The 19,287-nt window shown below is 38.2% G+C and overlaps 1 protein-coding gene across 1 annotated transcript in view; it reads left to right on the top strand.

Moving 5' to 3' along the window:
• Positions 1-19,287, top strand: part of PTPRM (protein tyrosine phosphatase receptor type M) — a 423,056-nt gene that overhangs the window by 347,294 nt on the left and 56,475 nt on the right. Inside the window, exon 22 of the mRNA XM_088524079.1 lies at positions 17,910-17,997. Coding sequence (XP_088380205.1) covers positions 17,910-17,997 — 88 coding nt within the window. The remainder of the gene's footprint in view (positions 1-17,909; positions 17,998-19,287) is intronic.

Below are 19,287 nucleotides of genomic sequence, written 5' to 3'. Positions count from 1 at the left end.
CAGGAGTTTTGTACAAATATATATATATATATATATTCATATGTGTGTGAAAAAAGTTAACTTGTTCAACCTTACTGCTTCCTCAAGTGGTTTGATGTACAAAGATGTATATGATTACTTTTTGATATACAAAGGTCACAGGGCTAGTTCAGCATGTGAAATCTGACTTTATAGTCTGACTGGTTTCCCCTTTGGGAAGCCATGGGTTGAGCAACAGTCAGTCTGTTCTAGGCGGAGTTCTCCAAATACTTTTCCTCTGATTATCCATCGAACATTTCATTTTTGCTGAGCAGTGTTGCTATTATCAAATCCATCCTCTGTAGAGACCTTTTGATGATGGGGTTTGGCTTCAAATTTAGCCCACCTATGCCTCATTATGGGCTACTGAACACCACTCTAGAAAACTGAATGAGGCCACTGAGCTTAATTGCAATCTTAACATGAGTATCCTGAATAAATGGCTTTATTGCTCACAACTCGAAGGTGGTAGGTTAAACTTTCCAAATGCTAGTGACAAGTATGATTTGAAAGAAAGAAAAGTTTTTGAAACACTGAGGCTATGTATGCTGTATATTTGCACCGCACGGACTTCTTAATTATTCAGATAAGGCATTTAATATTTGATCAGAATCCGTAATCTCTTCTTCAGTTAACGTATTATTTACTTTTGAAAACTGCTGATGTACTATACTTTTCCCGTTGTACCTGCAAAAATGAATTGGTCCAATTTAGGTGCACAGAATAAAATATTGTGCTTTAATGCTCAAGATATTATTCATTACTTTCTACTCCTATAAACCTTTTTACCTCCTTCATATTTTATTAGTGCCCTTTAAAGAGACATAAAAAATCAGTCACGTAGTTATTCCATTTTAAATTATGCAAATGATGTTAAATGTAATTATAATCTATTCTTTATTAATTATAAATACACTCCATGTATTTTCTATGGATTGCATTTTTTCACTACAAATAATTAGGCATTTTAGTCCATTCCTGGTTTCATGACCAGAACATTATTCTTGGCTGTTTATAAAGTGAGAGGAACACTTTTCAAATCAAATTAGCATAAATTAGCCATTAGTAGTTTTAATTTAGCAGCCGTTTATCCACAGCATACCTAAACTATGCATACATTTTCTATAATGCATTTGTTTTAAATGAGTTAAAACAGCTCTTCTAAATTTTTCAGGAAATAAGTATTTGCATTCGTACGTAGCCTGTGGCTTGGTGTGTCTTTTAAAGCACTTTTCTAGCTGGGACACCAGCTTGTTCTTACACTTTTCCTCAAAACACTTTAGTAAGCATCCTGTTAACAGAGCGAATAATCAGTCTTTTCCATTGCTACACACTGATTTGATGAACTTCTCCACGGGAAGTTCTGTGGGAAAGTTAAAGCCCTCCGAAACTGCCGTGGGATGTAGCTGGGCCGAGGAGCAGGCGGGCAGGTCACCTTTCTCTCCTGCTTTCTTGTCTCCTTCTCCACCATGTCTCAATGCAATTTAGCTGCTTGCTGAATTACGTACCATGGTGGCATCTCAGCAGCGTCCCTGTGCAGAAGGTCGTGGGGCTATTGCTCTTCCCCAGCCGCTCGGCTCTCTCACCATCATTTTATTTAGCACTTAAAGGTAGTGCTGGCTTCTCAGCTGCTGGAGACAAGGGGACGTAGCCTGCCAAGCAGCGGTGAGAAGATGCAGGCAAGTTGGCCAGCCAGGAAAAGGGAAGGGGGACAAATAACTCGTTTTATACAGGTGGCAAAGAGGACAACTGTGGGGTGAAATTGCCCCCTAGGCAAGAATCTGGTGGGAAAACTGGAGTGGCCGTGGAAGTAGAGCAGACCAGGAGGTGGGCAGAGAACAGCAGATCAGTTTGGGGGATTTTGTAAGTACGGGCAGTCAGAAATGATGCGATGAGAGCAGCATCAACCATGAAAAAGTTGCTGGAGTCGCTGGGTTTCAGATTCCATTCAAGACTGATGAAATTTCATAATACGGACACTTCTGCACAGCAGAGTGAGTGGTTCCTACCTGTGCAGCAATAACAGCAAGAAAATATGTAGCAGAAAAGAAGCTGTTTTAGGGACAGGAGACTCTGGGTCTCAGCAGAGAGACCTTCCATGCTTACATCACATGCCAAAGGGAGGTGAAAGCAGTAAGGGCCTTCCTTGATGAGCAGGATCAGACTATTCAGAGGCCGATGTCTCCATGGCTGTCCTATTGCCATCCAAGCCAGCACATACAGGAGGCAGAAAACTGTCCTCTTTTTAGAAGAATTACAGGGTTTTGTCTTTGCCTTCCCTCAACAGCTCCAGGAAGTTTCCCTTGTGAATACCTCCTAATTGCCCTGGGATGAAAGGAGCTTCCTCCAAGTGCACTGTAGGATCCTGAATTAAGCATAAAGTTTAAGCATGGGATTAATCCATGTGAAGGCAACAGGAATACTTGGCCGTTGATGCTTAAAATGCTTGGCTGTATTGCAGAGCTTTGAGTTTCAACATTAGAAACTATTGGCATTTAGATTGTTTATAGGAAACAACTACATATGAGTGACCCTTGTGCTTGTCCTTGCCAAGAATGATGACACGTCAGCAACAAAATTCCAGGATGACATAGCAAATGCTGAAGAGGGAGGGCCAGATCCTGTATCTCTTACTCAGGTAAGAGTATTAAAAGCAACTGCCTCTGACCCCACGTGAATGGTTAGGAAAGAAACAGACTTAAATAAATGGGGAATAACTTATAGTGAAAAACTCTTTTTAGCCTTTTATGGCCTTCCAAGATTGAAGTATGACTGTCAAGCTGAGACACGTAGTTTTTGTTGTTGAGAGGGAGCACATACAAGAGTTTTTCTGTTCATTGTAATACTAATATTGCTCTTCCAAGCACTGCCAGCCATTATTCACTAGCAGGATGGTTTGGTGCATTGTTTGCATGGAGGATATTTCAGAACGTTGTTCTCTGCGTTTGGTTCTGATGCCAGCTGAGCTTTTGCTCGCTTAGCTTTGATTTTTATATGCAGCTGTTTCTATTTGTTGTGGGTGCTGCTGGTCAAGTTGGACAAATAATAACTATCATATAACTAAGTGTTTTATTTTTGTGATTTTGCTCCTTCAGCCACTCACACTTCAAGTCTAGCTTTTCTGTCCTACATAGTAGTGCCAGTACAGAGCTTCTGCAAAGTTGCCATAAGAAACTACCTATGGCTTCTAGGAGTAAGGAAATCCTTAGAGAGGCTCAGAACCACCTTATCAGCTCCCATACCGAGTCTTTATATTGTGTCCAGGATGGTGAAATATCCCTCATTCCTGGCCGCTCTAATATCCCCTTAGGATATTCTAAGCCATAAGATCAGTGTTACCTCTTTAATGCTAACAACAATTATTCATTATTTCTTATAACATAGGAAATCAGGAGCACCCAACAAAGCTATTAAGCAGCAGGTTTAAAGCGAACAAAAGGAAATATTTTTCCACACAGCACATAATTACCTTGTGGAGCTCATTGCCGCAAGATGCTGGGAAGCCAAAATTATAAATGTGTTCAAAAATGGCTAGACAAATTCATTATTAAACACAACGGCTGTGTGCAGTCCCTGGCTGAGGAAGAGGCTGCATGGGAAAGCCACTGATTGCCAGAAGCTCGGGGAGTGTGCTGGGGGAAGGCTCACCCTCTATTTGCTCTATTCCTCATGCTTTCTCGTGAACATCTGCCACTAGTTGCTGTCACAGAGAAAAATAATGGGCTGTGTGGACCTCTGGTTTGACCCGGTGTGCCTGTTAACAGATGTAGAAAAGAGGAAGATAAATCAGTGCTTCTGCAAAAAGTGTGATGTGAAATAATGGGTTTTTTTCACATATCACTGGGCAATGTTATAGGCCTAACCACTTTAATTTATAAAGAAAATGAAGACTTCTTGAAGTTAGCTAGCCTCCTGTTTTAGTTCTTTTACTTTAGCCACTCTTCTCATGATTTACTGTCTCATTATTGGACTACAAAATTCAGGACAATGTTTTGGAAAGAGAAAGAAAGAAATATGGTTAGTTTACATTTGTAAACCAGGAATGTTTTACATTTAAAATGAATGGAACTGCTATGCAAAGTCCTAATGCTAGAGTGAAATGCTGAGCAATTTTGTTTTTTGTTTTTTTCTTTTTTAATTTATCTTTGTTCTGCAAATAATCTTGTTTACATTAATTAGACCCTTTCAAGTAAGTGTCTCAACTTCCAGTTTATAGAAATAACGACATTAAAGTCTGGTATAGGCACTTCTTGCCGTTTGGAAAGCAAAAGGGAGCAGTTGTATGAACTTCGAAATTAAACAGGATGAGTTTCCAAACCACTGAAAAGTGTTTGTTTGATCTTGTTCTGGGACAGACTCTTCAAATCTAAGCAAGTTGAATGTCTCGCTGCCTTGCTAGTCATTTTATACACATTTCAATTTTACAACAGAGTTTTTCATTGTCTCTTCTTTTACAACATCACCATCTTGAATTTTACTTCTTGATGGTTGCATTGTGAATCAAGTCCATAGAACTGACAGCAGGTAGAACATCCAAAAATATTTACATTCAAGAACAAGTCGTGTAAATTATACATACTTTTTTGTATGTTTAATTGTAGATTTTGTTAGAGATTGATGTATTTCCCCTCTATTTGTCAGTTCTTTGCACAGCATTTGTGTTTGTTTTACTGCTATTTACTAAGCACGTGTATCTTCTGGCGTACAAAACTAAAAATGGTCATGCTGTCTGCAGCATTCAGGGCTTCTATAAAGTTTAACTGCTTTGTGGATTACTTTTTGGTTTCTCGTCAACTGAGTCTATGGATTTACTACTTTTTTTGTGCCATCTTTTCTTCTCAAAACTATCATTTTCCTGTAAATTGATTTGTTCCATTGCTGAGCTAGAAGTGGCCTCACTGGGAAGACAACAACATAATTTTCTTTTATCACAAATATGCTTCAGTGGAATTGCCTTGAATATCTTTAAAAAGAATCAAGCTAGATCTTTTTAGCCCTAATCCAAGGGCCAGAGAACCAGGGAAACTAGGAAACGTTGGATCTTTCTAGCTACGTATGGGCAGAGTTCTGCTTGTACTTACTGAGTAGGAGCATTCCTCACAGGGAGGACTTTGCCTGTTGCTCATCCCCTTCTAGGTGTGGAGACCCCAGTTCTCATCTGTTGACCACCATAGGTGGATGAGGTGAAAATATTTGTAGTCCCGCAGCCATCGCACGCATAGTTAAAAACACTGAGATAAGCTGTAACGGTGATAGATAATTGTTCATACCACAGGTACCTTCAGCTTGAGTGATTTCAAAAAGATCGTGCTATAGTTTTTCTGTTTCCCCGCATGGTCCTGCCCTTCCCTGACCTGCTTCTTCTTTACCCATGCACTGCCAAGGCCATCTAACACACAGAAGAGTGTGGAGCAGGAGGTGGTCCCATCAGCTCCCATCAGCTGGCAACACTCTTTTGTTTCCTCCCAGAAAACACTTCAGCAGATGTGCTGATTTTGGGGGCAGTGTGGAAACAGATGTGCGAAGGGGTTACATTAGGATAGGGAATTCCGCATCTCCAGGATTGAGGGAGCATAAGGTCACCTGTTGATGTGTCCTAGGTCCCCACTTCTGCAGGAGAATAACAAGCCTGGAGTTCCTGGAATCTGACTGACAGATCCAGAAATTTAATAGTACTATGATTTTTTATAGTGTCATAAAAGATTCAAATGTTGCTATCCACATGACTGTTGTAGACTTGAGGAGCCGTATGCCGAAGTACTCAAGGTTAGAAGGCAGTAATAAAAGCGAGGGGGGAAAAAAAGGTTGCTTTTCTCTCTACTTCCTCCGAAAAAGGAAAAAAAAATTATGATGGAGTATAATAGAGACCACATTTTATAAAGATGAAGATGCACATGCTTAAAACAATAAAGTACTCGCTTCATCATGCAGTTCTGCCCACGCCTGGAAAAGTTTATGCATCTTCTAATGAAAGACAGAGGAACTACCTTGGTTTGTGCCAAAATTCATGTTGGTGTCAAATCAAATACTTTTATTTTACTGACATGGTACATTCAGATGCCAGCTATAATCACTGCAGTGAAAATAGTGAGAATGACAATTTGCAAATCCCGCCACTCAATAAAATAAAAGCAATCCGTGCTTATTTTGAATATACTTTTAAACAGATATCTTATGGAACTAAGCCTCAACTTAGAGGCTGACTTAGGGCTAAGCAGGGAGCTAGTGCACCCACCACCATGTTACAGGACAGACTTGCACCAAGCCCGGCAGCCTAAGGCTGCTGAATGTTTTTTCTTAGTACCTTAAATGCTGTTAGCAGTGGGACACCGCAAGGATGGCCAAAAACATGAATTCCAGGTTCACTGAGCCTGAATCAGTTTACCGAGCCACCCCAGCGTCCCAGAAACATATTTCATTTTGAAAGACAAATCATTTCTTGCAACTTTTCTTAGGCAGACCGTTTCTGGGTTTTGATGCAACTCAATGTGAATCCTAAATTTAGTCTGAAATCAAGTCTGAAACCTTTAAAAAGAGCATGTCTGTATCCTGTGAATCACTGTATCAGGAGGGTGTCATAATCATCAGCCAGATCTGTACTGAAATGACTGCTGTCTTCAACATTAAAATGACAAATGGGGACTCAGTACCCAGTTCCAAGAGAACTAGCCACTTCTGAAGGCCCTCAATAGAAGCAGATGCTTCCTTGTTGCCTAAAATTTGATGCTGGCAGCCCTAGCAGAGGCTTGCTCATAGCCCATGCTCTCCCCAGCTCCAGCTGGCAAGGCTAGTCCCTGGTGAACTCACATCTCTGGACCTCATAGCAGTAAGTCCTCTCCGGTTGTCGCATGCTCATCACTAAAGCTGGGACTTCCACCAAGTGTCAGCGCTGCGGTGCTCCAGCGCCAAGACACTCTTGTCAATCTAACTCGCTCTTCATGGTTTTCTCTGGTTTCCCTGGCAGAATTTGGCCTACAGAGTCTAACAATGCTTTTATTAATAAGAAATCTGATAAATAGGGACTTTATAGATTATTTTAAATGGCTAGTAATTGGTTTAATGAGAGACAGATGCCTGGGATCTTTGTATTGTCTTATAAGGGAAATATTTATATAGAGACTCAATTTTTTAGAAGTTTTGTTTTATGGAGGGATGCAGAGAATAAAGGCATCTGCTGCTATTCAGCAGAGCTTTTATAATGTTGGCTTGCCTCAATTAATCTAGCTTGAGTGCAGTGTTCTAATGAAAGGAAATGCAGAATAAAAATGTAGAGCTGCAATGTATATAAATCTTGAAATGTCCGTGGAGAGCTGATAAATTGCTGTATTTTGCTCCGTTTATGCAAAAGAGAAAATGAAGAAGCAGATTGCAAAAAAAAAAAAATTATACATGAAGTCATTAAATCTCAGTGTTCATTACTGAAGAACTGTTTTGATACTAAGGAAGATCAGGACTGAACAAAAGACTAGCTAGGTGACATGTTTGTAGGAGTCCTTCTTTAGAAAAAAAAATCCATAGCATAATGTCATGGGTGTGATATAAGTACAGAACAATTGTTATTCCTTTTCTTGAGACTCAGAGTATGGATGTTTTGCACTTTTTTTTCTTTATTTTTTTTTCTGTGACTGACCCTGTATTTGTTTGTCAGGTTTCTTGCCGGATCTCTTAATCTGGCAGCATTATAAAATGGAGCTTGTCATTTCAGCCACACAGTTAGCCCCTTTACTCCATAAACAACTCATGTTCATGTCTTCGTGATTGAATCAAGGGCACTTTTCTCCCCCTTTTTTCTTTTTTTTTTTTCTTTCTGTTGTGTTAAACTCATTATTTTCCTAAACCATGCTGTTACTTGCACATAGCAAAGTAGATGGAGAAACTAGAGGAGAAAAGGATATGCTTGCTGCACATCTGTCCTGTAGTAACCGAGAGACTTAAACTGCCATCACCACTACTGTTGCTGGATATTTTTTTTTCTGTTAGTCCAATACTGATTTCACTTGCAGAGTATATTTTCTGAATGGATTCTCTGTGTGTGGTATCCAAAATGGAGGAAGAAGAGAAATTTTCACGGGGATAGTCAGAGATCTTCATTATATTTTACATGGTCAGTGTCAGTAGAAGATTTCTAACAGCTCTTTGAATTTTCTTTATCAAACATGAGGAATATGATTACATTAAAACAGAATTGGATAATCCAAAAAAGCAAGTATTTTTGAGGCTGTATTGAAACCCTGCTGTCCACTAGTATGCAACAAGGATGCCAGAAATGCTTAGATTAACAGCAGATAGCAGCATGCATCAAAATCATCACCTAGCACTTGTTTTTATGCTTATAATCTTTACATATACTTAAATATCTCTGCATTATACTTGCAGCAAAGTCTATGAAGGAGATAGGTAAAGAACTGTGAGGACCAACATCATTTTTTCAAAGCTTTCCTCCTCCTGTTCAAAATGGAAAATGTTTTTTGCAAGGAGATGACACAGGACAGGCAGTCTCTGAAGGGATGCTTGGGAAAAGGGGACAGGTGGAGACAGGAGACAGGGGGTTCACGTAAGGAAGCAGCAGGAACTCCCAGTGCTCTGGGGCTTTTGGGCAGCTCTAGTGTCACCACTGCCACTCTGCCCTGGGCTGAATAGTGCTGCCAGTGACAGTCACTGGAACTGGATGCCAGCCAGGGAAATGGGTGAGTAGACACGTAGCTTTAGATAGAAGGAGATCCTTTTGTTTAGAGGCAAGGAAAATGCTGGGCCACAACATCAGTCCTAGAAGAAGGAATAAATGATTCTTTATATATGAGCAAATAGTGTATTTGCGAACACTGAAGTGGACATTGATTGAGGCCCCCAACTCCCTGTAAAAAAGGACGAAGAAGGTAATGACCCACCACAATGCAGGAGTGTCATTTCTTCTCAAGGACTCTGAAAGTACGCCCTAGTCTGCATTCATCTACCATAGTCCTCTTATTTCTCTTGAGAAGTGCTGTTTTATCCACTGGGAAAAACAATAGTGTGTGGAAGATCTGTGCAGGCCGGTGTATGCAGGTTTTTATCTTGTAGCTTATTAGGATGTCAGTGTCTCCTCTTAGCAGAATTAAAATCTTATTATGTGAGCTTTGTTTCTTTCTTATCTTATATCCTAACTATATTAACTGGAGCGGCCTAGATAGACTCATAAAAGCCCTTGAGGCTCACTTAGTGAGCAGGCTCTGAGGGGTGTTTTATCACTTCTGAAAGGTTGGATCAGCTGCAGGTACATTGCAGCTTAGGGTTTCTTCACTTTGCAAATTCACCTTTTCTTTCCTTTGCTTCCTTTTTCCACTTTTTTTTTTTTTAATTCCAAGGAACTCTATCAGTTTGCAGATTTTTCCCAACACCAGTTCTAAATCAAAAACAGCATGTCTGTACAGAGGATTTTAAGATGTTAGCATGTTTCCTACACTTGGGTCAGCTGATAATGTAGAGAGTTAGGGAGTTTGGGTATATTCTGAGCTCAGGCTATCTCACTTATAATCACTTATTCATGTGAAATTAGGTAAAATATTACTAGCATAGCTAGACATGTAAGAAACCACCTTTCTACTCAGCTTATGTGCCTACTAGGTTGGTGTTGATGAGCTTTCCATAGAGACAGTCCTCAGCAAGCAAATGTCAGAAATGCACAGATACTAAAGAAATAGTACTTACTCAAAAAATATAGTTACTCAAATGTAAATAGTAGAGCCCTGGCCTACAGTTTTGATCAAGCCCTATTGCCATGGAAATTTGCTGTATTTCCCATTTACTTCAAAGTGAATTTCTGGGAAGCCTTAAGTCTTGTTTTATGAACTACATAAAGTACATAGGGAATGAGCTGGCTTCTTCTTATCAGTAACTACATAAAGCGTGAGTGATCAAAAAGTTATAATGACTACAACATAAAGGTTACTACTTCAGTGAAATGCATATTTCTTTCTTCTTCTGTTGTTAAAAAAAGCTGTTGTCTTTTCTTCTTTTCATTTATTTCTTCATCTCTTTCCTTTCCTTTCCATTCCTAACCCAATTTCAAACACTTATTTTACTGTAAGAATTAAAAAAAAAAAAAAGAATTCTTGCCTACTTTTTTTTTCCACAGCACTTTGTATCATTATGTTCTCATTTAATGACATTTCATTAGCTCTTTGAAACCATTCCCTGGGGCAAGCTTTTATTATTTTTAAAGTAAATCAAACATCATAGTGCTAATCTTTAGGAAGAAAAATAGACTACAGCCAGAAAACAATATTTAGATTTTCTATTAAATTTTCTTTTGGAATTAAAACTTAAGTTTTAATTTGAGTGCTTTGAGCACTTAAGTTTTACGCTCAAAAAGATCCGAAATAGTGTTCTCAAAAGAGGTGCTCTAGGTATCTAAAACCTTTTTCTAGAATCCACATGTCAGTTAGCATTTCTGAGTACTTTGGACATCTGTGTTAGAGATAAGAAAGGCAGTTTTTTGAAGATGGGGGGAAAAAAGGCCCTCATTAAAATGTGAGTTTTGTCCCCTCACTAACAGAAGAAAAAGTCATCATTCCATGTTTGCAGTGGCAGCTTGGATGCCTGCATTAACTCATGATGTCTCTGCCTTCATCCAGTATCTTTAGGTACCTCTCTTTTTTGGACTCATTCAAGCCATATTGCAGTGGTCAGGCTGAGTATTTTCCTTTTGTGCCTATTATTTGACCTATTTACATGCTGTCCTTCTGGAAATGGTGGGAATGTATTAACTTAGAATCTATTAAAAAGAAAGACCTTTATCTGCACATTCAGTACACTTCATGTAAACTTGAATCGTGTGCTTTCTTTGTAAATATCTGTGTCTTGGTAAGTAGGAATTCACATTAAGAAGTAAAGAAAATCTGTACCTTTTTTTTAAATCTGTACCTTTTTTTACGGGTTTAGTGCACAATTGACACATATAATTACATACTTTGAAATAATGCAGGAGGGAGGATAGGATATAGCACAGTTACTGAATAATGAAATGGATAATTTTGTACACAAAAGGATGGATAATGCCCATGTGCTGATCAATGTCTTTCCTATTTCCCCAGAAGATTCCTACCAAAGCACAGAAATAATTGGTATTCAGTGGAGCCTATATTGGCTCCTTTTATTGTTTTACAGACTTATTACAGTCATGAGTATTTCTCAAGTTGACTGCTTTCTTCAAAATGTGCAAGGTATGATAGTTGTGAACAAAACTTTTCATTACATATTATGTTAAAATGAAAAGTGTGAACGAAATGGGGAGAATTACTTATGAAAATCTCACATACATAAAGATCATTTGTTAAATATTCCAAAAGCAGGAAACCTATTTTCATGAGAGGAAATAAGTACTGCTGGAGAATAACTTTAATTTTTTTTACACACAAATTGAAAATGATATATCCTGTACATTAGTTACAGTGCCAGTGTATGTATTATACCCAGAGGGTCCTTTGTATGAAAAAGGATCATAAAATCCCAGCAACAGTCTATATTTTCCTGCTGGATATAAATCTGAAAGATTAATAAGGTTAAATTATTGCTAACTGGTATGCCAGGGAATAAATTTCTAAATTAGAATTTTAATTGTATGTTCTTGTGCAGTCCTCTTTCTTACTAATTCACATTTCACTGCACTTACAAAATCTTTCCTTATAGGAAAGTCTTAGAGAATTTAAAAGGATTAAAACTAATGGAATTCTTAAACTTAAGTAGGTAGAATGCAAATAGCTCTGAAAACTCGTAGAATTTAAGCTGTCTACCAAATTTTGAGGTGCCTCTACAGAATCCAAGGAGGTTTACACTGCATTTTAGGAGATGACTTTTGATACCAAGATAAGAAATTATGTTAATATACCTCATAAATATTTTGTTTTTAAAATTATTTGGGAGGTTTTCTTTGTTACTTACTATAGAAGTACTCTTTGGCGCTTACTTTTACAAGTCATGAATTAAGACTAAATGGACTCAGATACCAAAACATTTTTATCACAGACATAAGTACTTTTACAAATAACGTGATTTCCTTGTTCCATGGGAGAGTCAACGCGTTCCAGGAGAGAAGTCTCATGGGTCAGGGCAGCGGTTCAAGCCATGCCATGGGTCCTCCTTCAGCTATGAGCATCTCTGTCCTTTTGGACATCTCCAGAGGTCAAAGAAACAGTCCCAAATGCTGGTGTGGGACTCTCCAGGAGACCCCAGGCACCATCAGATTTAGGACTGGGTTTCTCTTGTCTCATTCAAATTCATTGGGCACCTAACAACTAATGTGGCCACCGCTGCTGTTCATAAAGTTGCTGGGCACCTTGGCAACTTCCACAGTGACTGAGAGGTTGTTTACCACTGAGTTACTTCTCTGTTCTTATAGTTAAGTCATTCTCTTACTCAGTAAATTTCATCTGCATGTCTTAAGTACACTGAAAAAGGAGAAAGTTCTCTTTCCTACCATGGGCAACTCTCTATGCAGATCTTTATAAAGTTGTTAATGCATAGATTTTTTTTTTAATGAGTTCAAGGAGACAAAACCATGTTAAAGAGCAACAACCTGAAATAATATTAGAGTCCCTGCAGTTAGGACTGTAACTCTGGTTTTTGTTTAAGGCTGATTTATGCCTTTTCTCTCACACTGAGAGGACCGTATGGAAGCTACGAGGCTAAATTTCCAGAAAATTCCTATAAGAATGAGGAAGTTTGGGAGAAGACAACAATATATTCTGTTATTTGCAACAGTCTTTAGTGTGTTTTTCTTCCCTTCCATTTTCAGACCGGGGTTAGAGTGATGCATTGATAAGTGCTTTATAAATGCCGAAGGCAATTTACATTGATTAGGTAGATTTTCACATTGACTCTTGCAACAGAGAATTTTCAAGGACAGGCATAGTAAAATGTTTTTTAAATTCCATTATTTGAAAACTGGACGCAATTCTCAGTGATTGAAGCTGACAGAAGAAAAGGCTGATGGTGAATATATTCTCTGGTGGCTCACTGTCATCCACAAATGCTTTCAGAGACCAAGGCAATGACTGAAGTTATGAAGAGTTGCTTGCATACAGTGGGTTGCCATCAGTGAAATCAGTTACTGTTGCTCACAAACTCTTGGGGTGATCTGTTTCTTTCAGGTGATGCATTTTCAAGTCCAAAATCTTTCCTCAAAGTGACTAGAAGACTTTAAATGGTATTTTATAGTTTGGCAGAGTTATCTAACATAATATTCCTTCTCAATTCCTTAAGAATATAACTCCTTAGTAGTAAACAAAAATAATGTGATTTTTTTTTTAATCCAGATGATGTTTTTAGTAAAAGAACATCCTCATCTGACAGACGTTTTACAGATTCTGAATATTTTGAAAAGCCAATGAACTGGAAGATACATAGACCTTATCAACCTTACATTTTTTCATTAAATGAGCCTAAAGTTCCTTGTCCTCCGAACACTGATGGAATGTCCACATATAAACTGAACGCAACGGTTGTAAACGCCTGTATATATATAAGGTTAAAATAGTGGCATTCCTTCACTATGCAGCTTAGGGCATTTTAGACATTTAATTTTGGTGCAATTCAAAGACTGTACATTCCTTAAATAGCTAGCCGAATATAGGCAAGGACCTACCCTAGTTGTCCGTTCCAGCCTCAAGTAGACAGTGAAAGTAACTCTGCATTTAGTTTCAGGAAAGTCCAGAGGCATTTATAAGTGAATATGACAAATAGCATACTTTGTTAAAGTGCATCTCAATCTAATTACAAAGATATGCCAACAGAAAAATGAATATGAGCAATACAGAAGTGACTTAGTATCACTTCAGGAAAACCAGGCGCCAAAATTGACATCATAAAAAACATTTAATAACAAATCCACAGATTAGACTTAAGACTGTTACACAGTGAAATATGCTTTTTTGGTGCGTGTGAATAATATGTTTGTTTATTATGTAGGCAGAACAAGATTTATGATGTCCTTAACTTCTTATTTCTTTGCTTACAAAAACTTGCATTTTGTAAATGATATGATAGCAGACTATGCTGTTGTCACCTAGCAACAATGAAGAATTTCTTGAAAAAGGCACTTGATTTTGGATTAATAATAAAAACATTTATTCCACACAACACTTTACATTTGTAGTTCTTAAAGTGCTTATGGAGATGTATTAGTTTTACTGTCCCTAATTTGAAACATGAGAAACTAGGATGGAAAGTCTGATGACAGAAATGACAGTCAACAGAGCAACAAAAAAAGACTTCATCCTACTCCTCTTCTTCCAGCTTCCTCAAACTGTACATTTATGTAGGTCCTTTCCAATATTTTCTATTCCTATGAATTTCAAATGAGAAAAGGGAATGATTAAAAAAATCGGTATTTGCAAAGATTATCTCCCTCTCTTATTTGAGATATCGCAGTTATTTTCTAGTCTGAGGGTCACAGTGAATTAGCCCTTGGCAAATACTTATTTTTTAATGGAAACCACCGCAGTATTGAGGTAAAGCAAGCAAAAGCTTCACATTCATCCTAAGATGATCCTAGCGATGTGTTATTGACCAGTTCTCATGTTGCAGGTACAGCATTGCTGTATATTTCCATTGTTTTCAAAAAACTATTTCATTTTAATTATTGAAATATTTTCTGATAATGGAGGGACGATCAACACTGCAGACTGAAATATCTGGTGTAACATCTGGTGAAAAGTGCTTTGTTTTGCAAGTAGATCATAGAGGATAGGTACCCAAGGTCTTGGGTGATTTGAATTAAAGAAATATGTATTTTAAATGATTTGAGAAATGCCCTACGCTCATTTAAAGTTCTCCATTACCCTTGCCAGACATTCGGTGGAATGAAGCTGCTTGGGAGCATATATCTTCCTAATAGTCTGCATTTGTAAGGAACGTTACAGGATGAGTTAGAATGAATAGCAACTAAGATAATGTGTGGACTGTGGTGCAGCAGGGTCCCCAGAGAGTGATACGTCAAGATAGACATTTTAAAAAAATCCAGAATGCAACTTGTATTTCTCATAAGTTAGGAAAGATCTTGAAAGATCATCTGTTATAAGGTATCTGCTCTGTTCTTTACTTGTGGGACGAATGGGATTTCTCCTTATAATTCATTGTGGATTATCGTGCTGTTGCAGTATGTGTAATGGTAGCACATAGGGGATTTAAGAAATGACACGCCAGCTGTCTTTTACAATAACAGTTTCTCTTTATGCTCTCGCACTGCGATACCTCTTCCTTCAAATTATCTTTTCTGTGCACTCTCACTGAAATACCTGTGTGCATCCAAAAAAAAAAAAAAGAAGTAAAATAGCCTGGATCTACAAAATTAAGTTATCGTAGATTTTCTTTCATTCACTGATATATTGGTGGAAAAAAAATAAAGAAAATTATATGTATGGAATTCTTTTTCTACAATCTATTTTTTAAAGAAGAAAGTGAAGTCAGTATAGAGAAACTGGAAACTGAAGAATGCCTCCTGTTTCTCATTATTGTGTTTGAAATATAAGTGTTCTGAAAACAGAATTATCTGGTTCGTAGATATATTATTAGGAGGTATTTTTATCTCTAAGGCTCATTAAGCTTATCATTGTGCCCAGAAGTTCCAAGCAGGTGTGAGAAATTGAGCCCGTACTTCAGCAGATGAGAAGCAGACGGGCTGCCCAAACCAGTACATTGCCTATTTTATATCTTTCCTGAATTCAATACAGTACAAATGCTTCCCACTCACCTCCAGAGACTTGCTCAAATCGATTGGTTTAAAGCAATTTCTGTAAAAGTTCATTAGTTGGACAGGAAGAAAGGGGAGGGCCCTGGGAGTATATTCTGATCCTCCATATTTCAAGGTATAGACTGTACCAGCAACACTCTTTCTCTGCTATCACACATGTAATGCTTAGTGAATCAAATCCCAAACCACTTGCTGGGTAGTATCCTGTCCATCAACTCGGAGAACCAAATCTGTGAACCGGTCTCTAGCGGAGTACTGTGAGGAAGAGAGAAATCTTCCGTGGCTCAGCTTTCGGAAAGGCAAAATCCTGCAGAACATAACCTGACTGGTTTGGGACATTATCAAGAGTTAGTTTCTTTGTTCTACTTTTGGAACTTCATTGCTGAACATTTCCACTTCTATTTTACCTTTAAACAGTGATTAATTATTCATCTTCCAATGTTGTCTAAGAATAAGTGTGAACTTTGCAAGAAACTCAGACACAGATCAATGTCTCTACCAAGGGAAAACAGCTCCTTACTCTGGGCAATCTGGTTTACCACAAAAGTACTTTCCATCCAGCATGGGTCAAGAGTGCTCTGGAGCTGGAACACTTGCTTCAGAGACTATTGGCACATTTTTAATCCCATCACAGATAATGATTGGTGCCCTTTTGGCAAGCTGTATACAGCTGTAATGCATCTTAAGATTTTCAGGGCTGCACTTTCTCTGTCCTCATAGTAATGTACATTTCTCAGAGCCAATGGTGGTGCCCTGTGATTAAGGAGAGGCTTATTTCTGTTAGTGGATCTTATTCATTACAATTTGCAAACATGTAAAAAGGAGATACAGAGAAGGAGAAACAAACTGAAGTCTTCTGACAAGCTGCCTGTTCGTCTTATGTCATCACTTACAGATTTCTCAGAATCCAGGGAGTCCCAGAGCTCTTCAGATCTTAAGTTGAAAACCACCACTCCAGGGAACTTGTTAGAATTTTAGACATTGAAAGCCCCCATGTTCCATTGACTTCAGCAAGAGATCAAGGGATTGCTTTGAGTTTTATGCTGTTTACTAATGCAGATTGTTGGGATTTGAAAAGCAATGTGCTTCAATTATGAGGACAAAGGACAGTAATGGTAGCCCATTTTCTACTTTAAACTACTCAGAATGTGTAGAGGTCTTGCAAGAAACAAGCCTAGTTTCCCCTGTTTAGCTTGGGAACTTAATGGAACTTAGTTGGGGATTCTGTTATCAAAATAGTATTGCGCCTACACACCCCTCTTGAATCAAAAGATTCAATGTGTGCTGATCGTTGACATAAAAAGATCAAAACAAGAATTAAGATCAGCCATCCTCCTGATTGATAGAGTTCTACTAGCTGGTTTGGTGACACGATATTTTAAAGCCAACGTTATTATTTCAATATGGAGTGATGAAGTGCATTTATATTACATGATTTACAAATATACTGAATTTGTCAAGAAATTGAGCAATTTTTTGTGTATTTTTTCATGTAAAAGGATATTTTTAGTACCTTCAGATTTCTTATTTGCATTAAGCTTATTAAATACAGTACAGAGGCTGAGTGAATATTAGATACATTTTATTTTTCATAAAATCACATTTTTGTTCACTAACAACATAATCATCACTAAGGGACACATACATGACAGTTGAATCCAAATGTTTTCAAATGCCTATGTATGTTAAGATCATGCAGGTTTGTGTATGGTCATCTGTCAAGAGGTAACTGAAGGTTGTGAATATGCCAAAAATATGCTGGTAGTGCAATGTGAAATTCTGCTCTCAAATACTGGAGCAACTCCAGCAATGATGGTGAAGCTCAGCTTTATGTGAGTGTAAATATCAAGAGAATTTTGATAGCACAAATGAAGGACTCTTCGTGTTGCAGGTGTGCGGCTTTGGAAAGGTTGGCTAGCACTTCACATGCAGAAATTCTTCTGACTGTTACACAAATAATCTTGTGTCAAGTTTTCGATAAAACTTAGAGCTATGCATGAATAATATTTAAATAGGAAACTTGTATTTATGTTCGATAAAAAGATGAGGTAGGTGACACTTTAACAACAGTACCCCTAAGTACTGTTTGCCCTTCTCCTTGGTTTTTCTTTAAGGTAACTATTGCTGTATGCATTTCTTAATGTCACTTTCCTTCCTTTTTTAGAGTTTCTTTGAAGGACAATCTGCACCGTGGGATTCAGCTAAGAAAGATGAGAATAGAATGAAAAATAGATATGGGAATATCATTGCATGTAAGTGTCGACAGCATAATTGTGCACTGTGTTAACTTTCAGCATCTGATAAGAATGACCACCAGCCTCATGCTCTGTCTCATATTCCTCTTCTCTAATTAAGAAAATAAAAATCAGGATTTTTTTTTGAGATATCTGTCAGATTGAATGCTTTTTCTCCACCTGTATGCTATATAGCTTCCTTCCTCTCATCCAAATTTGCCTAATGGGGAATGTTGTTTTTGACCATCACCCAACTCTAACAGCACCCAGACTGCTCCTGGTAGCTTGGTAGGAGAGTACCGATCATCTCATCAGTATCTTCACTTTGGGCTCTGGACACCATAGGCTTGGACAGTATTGCCTAGGTATTGCTTGAAAGCAGAATGACAGACATGATTTGCCCATTTAACTTCAGTTAAAAAAAAATGAATTACTGTGCTTTACTTAATAGTGCCAAGGCTAGATATACTAATGAAGAGCTTCAGGGGATGATAGTGTGTTTTTGTGAATGACCTCTAAAACCAGCTCGATGAGACTGGTAAGCACTGGAGCAGTAGATGCTGTGCATGGATAATGAGGCAACAAATATACCAAGTTCAGTAAAATTACATTACTGTTTACATGCTTGTGTTGTTGCACATGGAACTGTTCATTCCCAGGCTATACGTAGGAGATGATCCCTTCCTTGATTGCTCCTTCACAATCTAAGTGATTTAGACATGAAGGGTAAGTGCATGTACGAGCTAGGCAGACAACCATGAAGCAGTTATGAGCAGGTCTATAAGCAATGGTCACAGCATGTGAGTGATCGTTGTCGTAAACATGAAGGGAAAGGATAGCCTTTGGGGAGAGATCATGTAACGTACCTAACAACTCAGCAACCACTACTGCAGTAGGTGCTGTGACTAGCCCCTTTTATCACTGTGACCTTGGTGGGCTGAGACAGTCTAGGAAGAGAAAACAGATCTTTTATTTGATGCAGAAAAAGAAGGAGAACTAGCAAGTAGGAAGAGAAAACAGATCTCTTATTTGATATAGAAAGAGAAGGAGAATCAGCAAGAAATACTTGTGCACACAAGATGGCTTGTGGGCCAGGCACAGGAGGCCTGGCAGATGATATCTGCCATGTCATTTTGAATGGATTGGACGTGACTGCGTTGCTGTGTGTGTGGATGGCATATTGTATACTGAAAATAAAGTTTGCTAGGGAAATGCGGACATCATGATGGGCTAGAACACATGTAAAAGAAAGTAGATTAACTAGACATGGTTACGGTTGTTTCTCACCAAGCAATCTTTAATGCCTCA

The sequence above is a fragment of the Tinamus guttatus genome, unplaced genomic scaffold (genome assembly GCF_059628265.1).
Source record: "Tinamus guttatus ecotype Peru unplaced genomic scaffold, ASM5962826v1 Tinamus_guttatus_pri_ptg000203l, whole genome shotgun sequence".
Lineage (NCBI taxonomy): Eukaryota > Metazoa > Chordata > Aves > Tinamiformes > Tinamidae > Tinamus > Tinamus guttatus.
The sequence above is the reverse complement of the archived record's forward strand: the minus strand, read 5'-3'. Positions and strand labels throughout refer to the sequence as shown.